The sequence below is a fragment of the Hyla sarda genome, chromosome 6 (genome assembly GCF_029499605.1).
Source record: "Hyla sarda isolate aHylSar1 chromosome 6, aHylSar1.hap1, whole genome shotgun sequence".
Classification (NCBI taxonomy): Eukaryota; Metazoa; Chordata; class Amphibia; order Anura; family Hylidae; genus Hyla; species Hyla sarda.
In genome coordinates this window covers 232,330,899-232,345,264 of record NC_079194.1, presented here as the reverse complement: position 1 = coordinate 232,345,264, position 14,366 = coordinate 232,330,899, and the positions used below count along the sequence as shown (strand labels likewise).

Below are 14,366 nucleotides of genomic sequence, written 5' to 3'. Positions count from 1 at the left end.
GAGGAGCACATGGGGGAGGGTGTTGGAAAAGGAGCATGGAGGAGGACAGGGGGTGGAAAAAAGGAGCATGGAGGAGGACGGGGGTTAGAAAAGGGACATGAAGTGCCGTTCATTTACGGCATGGCTATGAAGTTAGTGCAGGAACTCCTGCGCTCACTTCATAGTAGTTGCGCATAGTGACATCCTCTGATCTTAGAAGCCAGTGTTTTCCAACCATGGTGCCTCCAGCTGTTGTAAAACTACAGATCTCAGCATGCCTGGACAGCCAAAGGCTGTCTGGGCATGCTGGGAGTTGTAGTTTTGCAACAGCTGGAGGTGCCATGGTTGGAAAACACTGGCTTACAGTAAATATCTTAAAGGAGTACTCCAGGATGCAAAAATTTTCATTCAGACTGCCGGCAGTAAAATAATAAATATACATACCTCTTGTTGCTCCCCTGGTGCCTCCAGGGGAGCGGCCTCCGCTGCGATCCTTTTCTTGGTTGCCGGTGGTTGGGGAGGCATACTGACAATCACCGGCCAAAGCGAAGTCCTTCCACGGCCAGCGATAGGCTTAGCGGCAGTGTGACTCACCAACCACCGGCAACCAGGAAAAGGATCGTGGCGGAGGTCGCTCCCCTGGTGCGTATATATATTTATTATTTTACTGCCGGCAGTCTGAACATTTTTGCATCCTGGAGTACTCCTTTAAGTTAGAGAAAAAAAATTATAAATTGTGGAAACCTCTCTTATCATAAATCATCCTGTACAGATTAACATTAGGGTAGGGTTACAGGTAACAGATCTGCAGCGTATTTTAAGCTGCGGATCCGCCGATGACTTGACTCTCTAGAGAGCCTCCTGCTGTTTTCCCCCCTGTGTGCTGCTCACAACAGCAATCCGCCACTAACAAGCAGCCACACAGGGACTTGTGAGTTACCATGGGCACATGCAGTGTACTCTGAGACATCGTGTAGCGGCAGATTGCTGCTGCAAGCAGGACATGGGGAAAAACAGCTGGAAGCACACTATAGGGTCAGGTCATTGACTGATCAGCAGCGTAACATACACTATTGATCTGTTACATGTGACCCTACCCTAAGGGTGCGTTCATGTGTGTGTATTTTTGCTGCAGATTTGCTTCAGCAGATTTTGCTGATGTGTGTGCAAGTATGATGTGTGTATGTACTGTATGTATGATGTATGAATGATGTGTGTATGAAAGATGTGTGTAAACAAGATGTATGTATGACGTGTGGAGATGTATTCTGTGGGGGGGGGGATCTGGAGGCGGCGGGTGTATGTATGATATGTGTGTGTGTATGATATGTGTGTGTATGACGTGTGTGTATGTATGTATTATGTATGTGTGTGTATGATGTGTGTATGTATGTATTACGTATGTGTGTGTATGTACTGTATGATGTGTGTCTGTACTGTATGTGGCAGTATTAAATTCAGGGGGTACAGTGGGTGGCAGTATTATATTTAGGGGGTACAGTAGGAGGCAGTATTATATTCAGGGCTACAGTCGTGGCAGTATTCAGGGGGTGCAGTAGGAGGCAGTATTATACTCAGGGGGTACAGTAGGAGGCAGTATTATATTCAGGGGGTACAGTAGGAGGCGGTATTATATTCAGGGGGTACAGTAGTTGGCAGTGTTTTCAGGGGGTACAGTGGGTGGCAGTATTATATTCAGGGGGTACAGTAGGAGGCAGTATTATATTCAGAGGGTACAGTAGGAGGCAGTATTATATTCAGGGGGTACAGTAGGTGGAAGTATTATATTCAGGGGGTACAGTAGGTGGCAGTATTATATTGAGAGAGTACAGTAGGAGGCAGTATTATATTCAGAGGGTACAGTAGGAGGCAGTATTATATTCAGGGGGTGCAGTAGGTGGAAGTATTATATTCAGGGGTTACAGTAGGTGGCAGTATTATATTCAAGGGGTTCAGTGGGTGACAGTATTATATGCAGGGGATACAGTGTGTGGAAGTATTATATTCAGGGGGTACAGTAGGTGGCAGTATTATATTTAGGGGTACAGTCGGTGGCAGTATTATATTCAGGGGGTACAGTATGTGGCAGTATTATATTCAGGGAATACAGTAGGTGGCAGTATTATATTCACGGGGTACAGTGTGTGGCAGTATTATATTCAGGGGGTACAGTAGGTGGCAGTATTATATTCAGGGGGTACAGTAGGTGGCAGTATTATATGCAGGAGGTACAGTGGATGATAGTTTTATATTCAGGGGATACAGTATTTGGCAGTATTATATGCAGTGGGTACAGTATTTAGCAGAATTATGATTATTGTCTTCATACAGAGGATGAGGATCTACTGACAAAGTGAGAACCTATGATGTCCGGGTGTCAGACTCTGCAGAGAAGATGGAGCTGGAAGACATCCTGACGTCTGGACCAGATGAAGAAGAAAAGAAAAGACAACAGAGAATACGTCACTCAGGTCACTGATATCATTGTGTATACTCCTGACTGTCCCATCAGAGCTGGAGTCACTTGTTAGTTCTGCAGTGATGATAGGTGACGATGTAGCCTAATCTGTGGCTCTCCATCTGTTGCAAAACTACAACTCTCATAATTCCTGAGGTTCTCCAGACATGATGGGAGTTATAGCTTTATAGCAACTGGAACCAAGGTGATTGGTGGGGGTCCCAGCAGTTGGACCCCCTCCAGAAAAATGTGCTGCTTATTCTTAAATGCCTGGGCCTATATTTTGTCTGTCCGGCCCTGCCTGTTAGTCACTTATATTGTTGTGTATTCTCCTGACTGTGTCCCATCAGTGCTGTAGTCACTGATATCTTTGTGCGGCTGAGTAAGGGGTCGTCCGGGATTGGGGAAACGGGTCGTCAGGTGGTAGGGGGGGGGGCCCAGGCAATTTTTTGGGGTTTCTAGCTATGCCCCTGACTGAGGCTGATGCCTATAATGTATATCTAATTCACACACAAATTACCGTTATGTGAAAAAGTGCAATAATTATCCAAAACATTATAACGTGAACACATTTCCCAAAAAGCCTAAAGATAATATATGGTCTAAAAAAGTGTTTCCCAACGGGGGTGCCTCCAGCTGTTGCAAAACTACAACTCTTAACATGCCTGGACAGCCAGCCATCATACATACACACACATCTATTATACATACAGACATCTATCATGCATATCATACACACATCTATCATACATTCCCCAGTTATATACACATAAATCTACATACATACATATACTGTGGAGGGATGTGGGCCAGCGGGCGATTGGGTACAGGTCGGCTTAGAGCAGGGGTCTGGAGAAGGGAGCAGAGGAGCCTGGAGGAGGAGGATAGAGGGATCTGGAGGAGGACAGTGCAATAGTGGGATTCAGCTGAAGAAGAAATGGTGTGTGTCAGTATTATTATTATTGTTATTATTATTTCCACATATATTATATATTGCCATATTATATTCAGAGGGTACAGTGTGTGGAAGTAGGGGGCGCAGAGTATCTGGCAGGGTTATAATGGTTATAATGGTTATTGTCTTCATACAGAGGATGAGGATCTACTGACAAAGTGAGAAACCAATGATGTGCGGGCATCAGACTCTGCAGAGCAGATGTTGCTGGAAGAAGTCCTAACATCTGAACCAGATGAGGAAGAAAAGAAAAGATATCAATCAGGTCACTGATACCATTGTGTATTCTCCTGACTGTCATCAGAGTTGTAGTCACTTGTAAGTTCTGTAGTTATGATGGATGACGATGTAAACCCAATCTGTGACTCTCCAGCTGTTACAAAACTACAATTTCCATAATGCCGGAGGCTCTCCAGGCATGATCAGAGTTGTAGCTTTGCAACAGCTGGAGAGCCACTTGAACCAAGGTGATTGTGGGTGTCCCAGCAGTCAGACCCCACCAAAATAAAAAGAAAAAAAACTGGCTGCTTAATCTAAAATGCCTGGGCCTATTTTTGGTCCCAGGCTGACCCTTGCGTAGGGAGTTAGGGGGCCAGAGGCAATTTTTTGCACTGGGGTCCTGTGGTTTCTAGCTACGCCCCTGGGTGCTGGTAATTCCATAAATGATCTTACTGGAAGAGGGGTGCTCTGTTCTCTACCCCATCCAACAATTCCTTTACCAGACCAGTCACTAACCTATAAGTCAACTTTTACTCTCAATGCTTTAAACTGCGTAGGCTCCTTACTTGTCAATCAGCCTGCTGTGTGAGCCGGGGTGTGTCATAGAGCCTCAGTGCACAGAGCCCTGCTTGTTCTTAACGCACAGAGCCCTGATTGTCCCACCCACACTTCCTGTATTTTGTCTTTGCACAGAGACACACAGGCAATAACTGCAGGGAAAAGACAACATTTTTCACCCAAAAACGTACACATTTTGTAACAAATATATATTACAAATATATATGATGTTATTATCCACATCATATAAAACATATTTGCAAAAGTTACTGCCCATTTAATCATTTTAAGGTATACTTCAAGACCTATTATGTAACAAAGAATAAAATGTATTGTAAAAGAACGGTTAGATTTCTTAATGCATCTGACTCACCTCATATGTACTTGTTATACCTGATCTGTAGAACATCGGTATAAAGAGTTCTGCAGACAGAGTGATTACAAAGGTATAGGAAATGATGAAAAAAAAATAGTATGCTCCGAAGCGAACAACCTCCGAAGGTGTCCCCAAAACTGTGATCGCAGACATGAAGCTAGCTGTCAAGGACAAAGCTACAGGGCCACATGTCATTTCCCTGCCACCAACCAGAAATTCACTTGTTGTTTTCTTTTTTCTTTCTTTAATTGCGAAGAAGACCCCAATACTTGCGGAGATGACTAGCAGAGCTGCAAAAACAACATAGTCCCACACCACAAAGCCACTGATCTCTGGTGCTTGAAATTTCGACATCTTTGATACGATGAACACAAAAATCTAAAATAAATGATTTCCAATAATCATTGGAAATTGGAGCATATGAAAAGATAGAAGCAATAGTTTAAAGTGCCACGAGGTATATCGACGACTTATCAGGGTATAACTTGCATCTTCAGATGAGGCACAGACCTTACACACAACCAATAGTATTGCTTAATTGCCTGATAACACCTTGACGAATCTGTCCTTTTATTTGGTTAAACATTAATTGTATAAGCATAAATAATCCTTTTATGAGTACTTAGGTGTTGTAAACCTAGGTTATTATTGCAAAAGAAAGTCTATTATTGTGCATTTGTAATGAACATACATTACATTTAAACTGCTTAACTGGTTTCTCCATTCAACAATAAAGTATTACAGAATGTCCAATTACATTAAACAGATATTTCCATTTAGACATCTATAGCGTGACACCCGCAAATCACACAAAGCAGCTGGAGACCGAAATAGAGAGGAATTAAGATGCACATGAGTCTCTTCATTTGAATATGGAAATTAAGGAAAGAACTAAGCAAGCCATAGGCATTACTCCTACACTGCTCAAAAAAATTAAGGGAACACTTAAACAACACAATGTAACTCCAAGTCAATGACACTTCTGTGAAATCACACTGTCCACTCAGGAAGCAACACTGATTGACAATCAATTTCACATGCTGTTGTGCAAATGGAACAGACAACAAGTGGAAATTATAGGCAATTAGCTGACTGTTGGTAAAAGAGATGATATAGTAGAAGAATATGATTGTAGGACAAATTGTAAGGTAAGGTAAGCAGTAGTCCCACCTAAGTCCTAGTGCCTACAGGACTCCAAAGGTCCCTCTGGTATATAAAAGAACAACAGTGTTTTAAATGTGGCCTTGTTACAGATTTTGCCTTTGGGTCCAAGAGCTTTAATTTTTATCTTTGTGGAAGACAATCTATAAATATATTGTGAAAATAATATATTGCCTTGCTCTCGACTGTTTCTGTCGTGGACAGAGGTGGTAGAAGATGGCGCAGTGTCTTACTTGAAAGAACTACACAACTTCCTCTGTAGTATACAGCAGCTGATCAGTTCTGGAAGGATTGAGATTTTTAAATAGAGGCAACTTACATATTTGCACAAGTTTTTGGCAGCAAGTAATTTAAAAAAAAATATATGTTCCCTTTAGAATACCCCCATCCCCCCCCCCCCCCCCCCCCCAGAATACTCCTTTGAGGGGGTTAACTGCCAGGATTGATCATGACACCTTTTACTGCTCTAAGGCTGGGATCACACCTCGTTTTTGCAATACAGTTCCCGTACCAGGTTTTTGATGGAAAACAAATTCCTCAAAACTGGACTAAACTGTATCAAAACGTTTGTACAAATTTGAACCCGTATTCGGTTGAAAACTGTATACTGCTTGAAAAATTATGTCCGGTTGCATCAGTTTTTTAAGAAAAAAAGCATAAATGTTTTTAACTTTTCACTCCATTATGAATAAAGTTTCACTTGTTTGATTGAAATTCCAAGAAAAAACTTTCGGTGTGCACTGCACATGTGCAAAATCAAAAACCGTCATGTGCAAAATCAAAAACCGTAGGGTGCAAACCGGATGAAAACGTATGCCTATACGGTTCTGTACGTTTTCCATTGACTCGCATGTTAAATATATATATATATATATATATATATATATATATATATATATATATATATATACATATGGTTTCAATACGGTTTTTCAACTGGACCAAAAACCGTGGTAGGCTACGGTTTTGGGTACGGGAAAAAAATGGACAAAACCGTATAGGATTCAAAACGGACACAACTGGATGCATCGTTTGGCATACGGTTTACATTGGAGAGTCAATGCATACGGTTTTCAATATGGTTCCGTACGGTTTTCAAATTGAAAACGAATATGGGAACTGTATTGCAAAAACGGGGTGTGAACCCAGCCTAACACACATTTTTAGTGGCTGGTTTTCTTAGGATTACTGCAACTGACTAAATATTTTATTTCAGGCTCTAAGAAGTTCAGGTATATTACACTACATTTCCTGTCCAAGTGTCAATTTGTTCCTTTAATGCAATAATACAAATTCTCAGAAGGATGTGGATACACAGGATATGTCAAGAATATCTGATGATTGCATTTAAAATATAATGGGCAATTTTTCATTCCCTGGATTACAGTTTCCTGGAAGACAAGAGTCACTTTTTCAGTTTTGTACCACTCATACTAATGTCTTTATAAGAGGGCAGGGCCTAGTGGGAGAGTACATGGCGCCATTTGTAGGTGAAGTCAACTCATTGCTAGTGTATGTTTTATTCTATGGTGCGACAGCCAAGGATGCAACAAATGTATTAAAAAGCGGATGTCTCTTGAGAAATTTGTCATACATTACCATATAAAATACTATACTTTAACCCCGGGTGCCACTGACCTGGGCAATAGCAATGACAAGGCCCCAACCCCCCCCCCCCCCCCCAACCTAGACCTAGCTTATCCGCAGATAATGTGCGTCCACAACTGCCCGCATTATAATCTTTTCCCTACTCTGGGAATCCTGGACACCTGTCCCAGATCCCTAGGTCAGCAAGTTCCAGTTGATGATGTAGACCACAGCTTGAAGACAGCTTCACGCCATGGCCTAAACTGGGAGGAGAGAGTGACCTCTGCCTTGGCACAGGCTTCAGGCTGTGGCCTACACCGGGAGGGAAGAGTGACCTCTGCCTCGGCACAAGCGGTGATGTCACTCTTGGGGAGGACTGGTGGGGGATAAGTGCCTACTGGGAGGGATTGTCTGACTACTGGGGGATAACTGCCTACTGTGGGAATTGCCTGATTACTGGAGGAGATAATTGCCTACTAGGAAAATTGTCTAACTATTGGAGGGGGGCTAAATGCCTACTTGGTGGATTGCATGACTACTAGTGGGCTAACTGCCTACTTGAGGGACTGTCTGAAAACTGGAGAAATACCTACCTATGGGAAGTTTTGGATATCTGCCTGTTGGGAGGATTGCCTGCCTACTGGGGCTGCCATCTGACTAATAGGGGGATTTCTTGCCTACTGGGACATGACCTCAGTAGATTTGTGGGAGACAAACTTAATAGATATACTTAGAAACTTACACGACCTGTGCCCTGATGTAGACGGTGATGTCATCACCACCTGCACCAGAAGAACAGAAGAGGGAGGAGGCGGTACGGCTGCCCTGTATAGGAGAGGAGGTAAGTATTTATGTTTTGTTTTTATTATGTTTGCAGGTTGGAGATTACCTGTAGAAAAGGATATGGGTGAATATCTTCATCTGGGTGTGACGTTGTGCACCTGAGCCTCCACAGCTACTCAGTATCACATAGTGATTACCACCTGCCTACTTGGTCTGGGTGATAAGTGTCTATTAGGAAGGAGGGATGACAATTTCCTGGGGGTGGGGGGGATAAGTGCAGGAGACTGTGGGGGAGGATAAGTGCCTACTGCGGGGGTATTGTCTGACTCATGGGGGGGGGGGGGCTAACTGGGGGACCATCTGACCACTGCGGAAATTCATAAGTACAAGGGGGAGGGGGGGCTACTAACTGGGGAGTTTCCTGTTTGCTGAGGGTGCTACCTGGTGATACCATGGAGGGATTACTGCAATTCCAGGGGCATCTGGGGAGCGACAGAAAGAGAGTTAAAGTTTATCATTTTCATTTTGGTAGCCAGGGCATATAGAGGTAAGAAAACTTTTCACTGGAATTCACAATTAAAGGGCAACTCTGGTGGAAAACATTTTTTTTTCCAAATCAACTGGTGCTAGAAAGTTAAACAGATTTGTAAATGACTTCTATTTAAAAGTAATAATCCTTCCAGTACTTATCAGCTGCTGTATGCTGCAGAAGAAGTTGTGAAGTTCTTTCCAGTCTGACCACAGTGCTCTCTGCTGCCACCTCTGTCTATGTCAGGAACTGTAAAAGCAAATCCATATTGCAAACCTCTCCTATTCAGGACAGTTCCTGACACAGCCAGAGGTGTCAGCAGAGAGCACTGTGGTCAGAGTGAAAAGAACTATACAACTTCCTCTGGAGTATACAGCAGCTGATAAGTACTAGAAAGATCAAGATTTTTTTTAATAGAAGTAATCTACAAATCTGTTTAACTTTCTAGCACAAGTTGATTTGATTTTTTTTCCCACCTTTAATAGGAAACAATTCATAGAGCATACCTAGAGTTTTGGCACCCAGGGAGAATTCAACATTTGACTCCCCCCTCTGCAGCTCAAGTGATAGGCTGAGTGTCAGTGTTCTGTACGGACTGAGGAATTGGCGAGGAATTCTCATTTAAAAATTCCGCTGCAGAATTTCCTTTTCTTTTATTCCATGTGAAATTTGCCCAGAATTTGTGCGGAATTTGCGCAGAATTCCGTGCGGAATGCAGGAGGAAACAGTTTTATTTATTTTTTTTTTAATGCTGGACGACAACCACCAATTAGAATTTCTCTTTTTTTTTTTTTTTAGAATTTCCGTGCGAATTCCACACGGCGTTGAGCTGAAAAAAAATTCATTGATTTCAATGGAACAAAGACGCGGATTCTGCATGAAGAAAGAGCATATTCATTCTTCATGCGGAACGGAATTCAGCGACAAAATTCTGTTTGTGGAAATTCCTCAGTGTGAACTGAGGAGCGGAAATATAGTTAAACTCGATTAGGTTTTTCGCTGTTGACTGAATTGGAGAGGAATAAGCGAGCGGAATTAAATTCCTCTCCAATTCCTCAGTGTGAACATTAGTGTTGCTCGCGAATATTCGCAATGCGAATTTTATTCATGAATATTGCATATTTGTGAATTCACGAATATTCGCGAATTTAGCACTATATATTCACAATTACGAATATTTTTTATTTATTTATTTTTTATTAGTTTTTTTTTTCACAGTACACATCACAGTGATCACCCCTCTCTGCTTCCAGCTTGTGTGGTGTAAAGAAGGCTCTAATACTACTGTGTGAGACCGGTGTGCGAATTTTCGCATATGCTAATTTTTGTATATGCTGATTTTTGCATATGTACATTTTTATATTTATATATGCTGATTTTCGCATATGTAAATTTTTGCATATGCGAATATTCGCATATGCGAAAATATACCGCGAATAATACGCATATGCAAATTTAGCTAATATATGACGAATATTAGTCTATATATTCGCAAAATATCGCGAATTAAAATATGGCCTATGCCGCTCAACACTAGTGAACATACCTTAAGGGGTCTGGGCACCAGGAAGAAGGGCAGGCCCAGGTCTGTTACATGACACTGCCACTCAACCAATCACCTACTGAGGCGGGACATCGCTGCAGAAGACAATAAGCTGAGTGCAGTGTAATTCATTGAGGCCAAGTGGGCAGCCTTAGGTGGGCCCAGATTTATGTCAATTAAGAAAGGCACATTCTGGAACGCCTCAGTCTTTTTTAACATTTGTACCCTCTGATATTTGTAATCGATCATAAATAAAAGTGTTGTTTTTTATGAAGATGACTCTGGAGTGCTAAGGGATTTTAGCTCCCTGCTGGGGGCTTCCATTTCCTTGTATCTACTAATTGTTAGCGGCAGCGATGCCCTGATAGCACCTTGTTTCTTGCTGGACTGTGACTGCACATCATGGAGGGGTGAGTGAGTTTTTCCTTTTCTACTTTGTTTCAATAAGCTTTTAGACCATGATCACACACTGTTAAATCTATATTGAATTTCAGGGGTACACCAGTGGAAAACTATTTTTTTTATATCAACAAAAATAGTTTTCCACCAGAGTACCCCTATAATGTAGATTTCAACCCCTACTTTCCAATAAGGTAAATCTGTGACCAATGAAATGTGTAACAGATAATTTTCCCTTGTATGTAAATTTTTCTACTGGAGTTAATAAAAGCCTATTCATTGGCAATTAAAGAAAAACTCTGAAAAATGTGCCCCAAATATGGATAATGTAAGCATATACTTTTCTGAAGAATATCTAGCCATTAGGAGGGACCCATATAAGACTACAATGATCCCTTAACCTCTTAAGGACTCAGCCCATTTTAACCTTAAGGATTCGAAACAATTTAAGTTTTTGTACTTTCATCTTTTCCTCCTCACCTTCTAAAAATCATAACACGTTCAATTTTGCACCTACAGACGCATATAAGGGCTTGTTTTTTGCATTTCACAGGATTTCATTCAGTAGGAAAATATGATGTTCTTTTATTGTTTTGTCCAGTTATAGTATTGTGATAGATGCTAGTTTTTATGGCTAAGCCTGCTGGTCATTTTAAGTGTCTCTGTCATTTATAAAAAAAAAAACTTTTGACATGTTACAGAGATATGTCAATGGTCTTGCTAGGTTGGGTCTGCATGTACAGACCCCAACAGATCCCCAAACAGCGTCTCTCTCCCTGGCTTGCTGCTCGCTATTTGCTAGATGCAAGATGGATTCTATAATAAATATATGAAGTCCAGCTCCTGAAGCGAAGCAGTTTTTTTGCCGATCAAAACATTACATACACTGTAAAGGATACAAGCACTTTCAGGTAACTTTTCAAAAAGAACTTTTAATGTGTGTACATGAGAAGTTGCAATATTTCTGTGCATTATATTCCTGTACATGGCATGTTTCACCATTTTTTTTCCCCACTGCAGACTTACCGTAATTTCTAATTTTCAGTTGTCCCTGAGATGGTGGGTAAAGATAGCTGCTATGAGGCCCCCATTCACTGCACACACTAAAGATGTCCTGCTTCCCTTTTTTTTTCTCTGTAGCAGACAATCTCAGAAGAAGCAGCATGAAGGACATTATGAAACAGTATCTAGCAGTGAATCCAGCACTGGGTGAAATATAACCCTAATTACATGCTGCAACCCTGTCTCTGTCTTTCTCACTCTCTGTTTATGTCTACCCCTTCTCCATAGGCTTTTATAGGCAGATTTAACTTGACACTTCAGTGAGCTAAAATAATTAGAAATGGATGTGAGCAGTTTTTTTTTTCAGAGTTAAGAAGGGTGGCTATATTACAAAGTTTCTTACAGTTGTTTATAGTATTAAACCGTTATGATATATTGGACATATCATGCAGACATGTAAAAAAAAAAAAACTTATCAGTCAGTGTCTAAGGGCAGAGATCTACACCGATTGTGATCCTGAAGCTTTAAGTACAGTCAGGCAATACAAGCTTAAAGGGGTATTCCACCCCTAGACATCTTATCCCCTATACAAAGAATAGGGGATAAGATGTCTGATCGCAGGGGTCCCCAAGATCTCGGCTGAGACACCCCAGACATCCGGTGCACAAAGAGAACTTCGCTCTGTGCCGGATTACTCGCGATGCTGGGCAGAGGCTCAGAACATCATGGTCACGCCCCGCTTGTGATGTCACAACCATGCCCCCTCAATGCAAGTCCAAAGACTTGCATTGAGGGGGCGTGACCATGACATCATGAGCAGGGCGTGGCCGTTACGTCACAAGCCTCCAGAGCTGCACCCGAAGCAGCAGGGAGATCGTGGTGGTTCCCAGCGGTGGGATCCTCCTGATCAGACATCTTATACCCTGTCCTTTGAATAGGGGATAAGATGTCTAGGAGCGGAGTACCCCTTTAAGACCACTTTTAAAACTGTGAATACTGTAAATGTCACATCCATTATTTCCATTAATGTTACAAAATAAAACAGTTTAAAATCCTCATGAATTTCTAATCATATGAAATTGTCAGCGATGTTGGAAAGTTAATAGATGCTAGATACATTGGTGAAGCAGAGATTGACTTACCTCATATGTACTGGTGATTCCGGCCCTGTAGAACATGGGCACAAATAGCTCAGCTGAAAAAAAGACAACAAATGCATAGGCAATAAAAAATAAAACAAAGGAGGCCCCAAAACGATAGACTTCAGATGGGGCCCCTAGAATTGTCACAGCAGACATAAAGCTGGCAGTCAGGGATAAGGCTACTGGTCCACATGTCATCTGTTTACCACCAACAAGAAAGTCCGCCGTGGTTGTTTTTTTTCTCTCTTTAATAGCAAAAAACACCCCAATTCCGGCGGATATCAAAAACAGTGCTCCAAAAACAAGGTAGTCCCATACCACAAATGTGATGATTTCTGGAATTTGGAATTTGGACATTTTGTAATAAAATTATTGTTTGGTGAGAAGAAATTTTCACTGTGGACACGGAGATGAGAAATCATTAGGAAGAGAGTTCACAAAGGCCTTTTATGCAGTTTTGGGTTGAGTTAACCATTATATTGTACTCAGCAGTTCTAAACCTCTACAATATGTCCTTAGTAAACATCATTTCTGGAAGGGTTTTAGAAATTTCTTAAATAGTGTTACCTTTATCATTCTGAAAAAAAAAAGATCATTATTACTATTAAAATATTATGGCTATTACTATATTCCAAAGTTATTGGTAGACTTTCTGGTAGGATCTATGTGGCTCTGTAATAGGATATTTGCTTACAGGCAACGTAATTTTTCCAAATTTCCATTATTTGTATGCCTATAGACTTCTGTGACAGATGTAATCTGAAATTGTGCCATTCTTGCACAGGTTTGGCAAGTACAAAAAAATTATAATAATTAATTTGCTAATTAATTAATTATAAATAAGCATATCTTTTTTAAATAATGGAAGTTAAGGGCAGACATGTTTGTAACTTCTGTAACAAGAGGTGACCCCAGTGTAATTTCTGTCTTGAGACCCTCTTTACGGTATCTAAAGGTGACTCTGCAGTCCGAGGAGTTAGTACACCTCATATGTGTAAAATAACTTTTTAATATATCCATGACAAGAAATGATGATAGTAGCAATCTGATCTTCCCCTCCTACATGGTACAAGAGGGCTATTTCCTAAGTCAGGGATGTACTTTCCACTAGAAATTTTGGCCAAATAATCGCTTGATCCAATGTTATGTTATATGTCTGCCTATATTTATGATAATGGAAGCTACTTTGGGGTAGATATCCAGATGTCATATTTTACAAGAGAGACTTTTGGCATCATATGATTGCCTAGGCAATTGGACTTCGACATCCAGCTGCGTCTCTACCATCACTTTGATCTTTATTCTAGTACCTGGAACCAACCTTGAATTCCCATAGAGATGCAGCTATAGTCGTATGGGGTTCCTTTACAAATTTCATATTTCTGCCCTTATTCCAAAAAAAAAAAAAAGATTGTAAAGTATGAAAGTCAGTTTTGTTGTCTCGAACATGATAGTCAACGGTGCTGTAAATGACACAAGCATTGACCTATTAGATTAATTTACTTATTTATGTAGCACGAATATATTCTATATCTGTAGTGGGATAGGTTTGTTTTGTAGAGGAAGCATTCACATTTAGTTAGCTATTCTAGGGATTCTACTATTCTTTTAGTCATTGATGCAGATAACTGTTTTGGTAATGATCAGCAAGTGTGTGCAATAAATAACTGGGCC

At 41.0% G+C, this 14,366-nt stretch overlaps 1 protein-coding gene across 2 annotated transcripts in view; it reads right to left on the bottom strand.

The window, feature by feature from the left end:
* SLC5A12 (solute carrier family 5 member 12) overlaps positions 1-13,089 on the bottom strand; it is a 51,765-nt gene extending 38,676 nt beyond the window's left edge. For both annotated transcript variants that reach the window (XR_008845253.1, XM_056526697.1), the window contains exon 1: positions 12,693-13,089. Coding sequence is in view for 1 of the 2 variants with exons in the window: in XM_056526697.1 (XP_056382672.1) it covers positions 12,693-13,049 (357 nt within the window). In the remaining variant the exon portion in view is untranslated. The remainder of the gene's footprint in view (positions 1-12,692) is intronic.
* Positions 13,090-14,366: the final 1,277 nt, after the last annotated feature.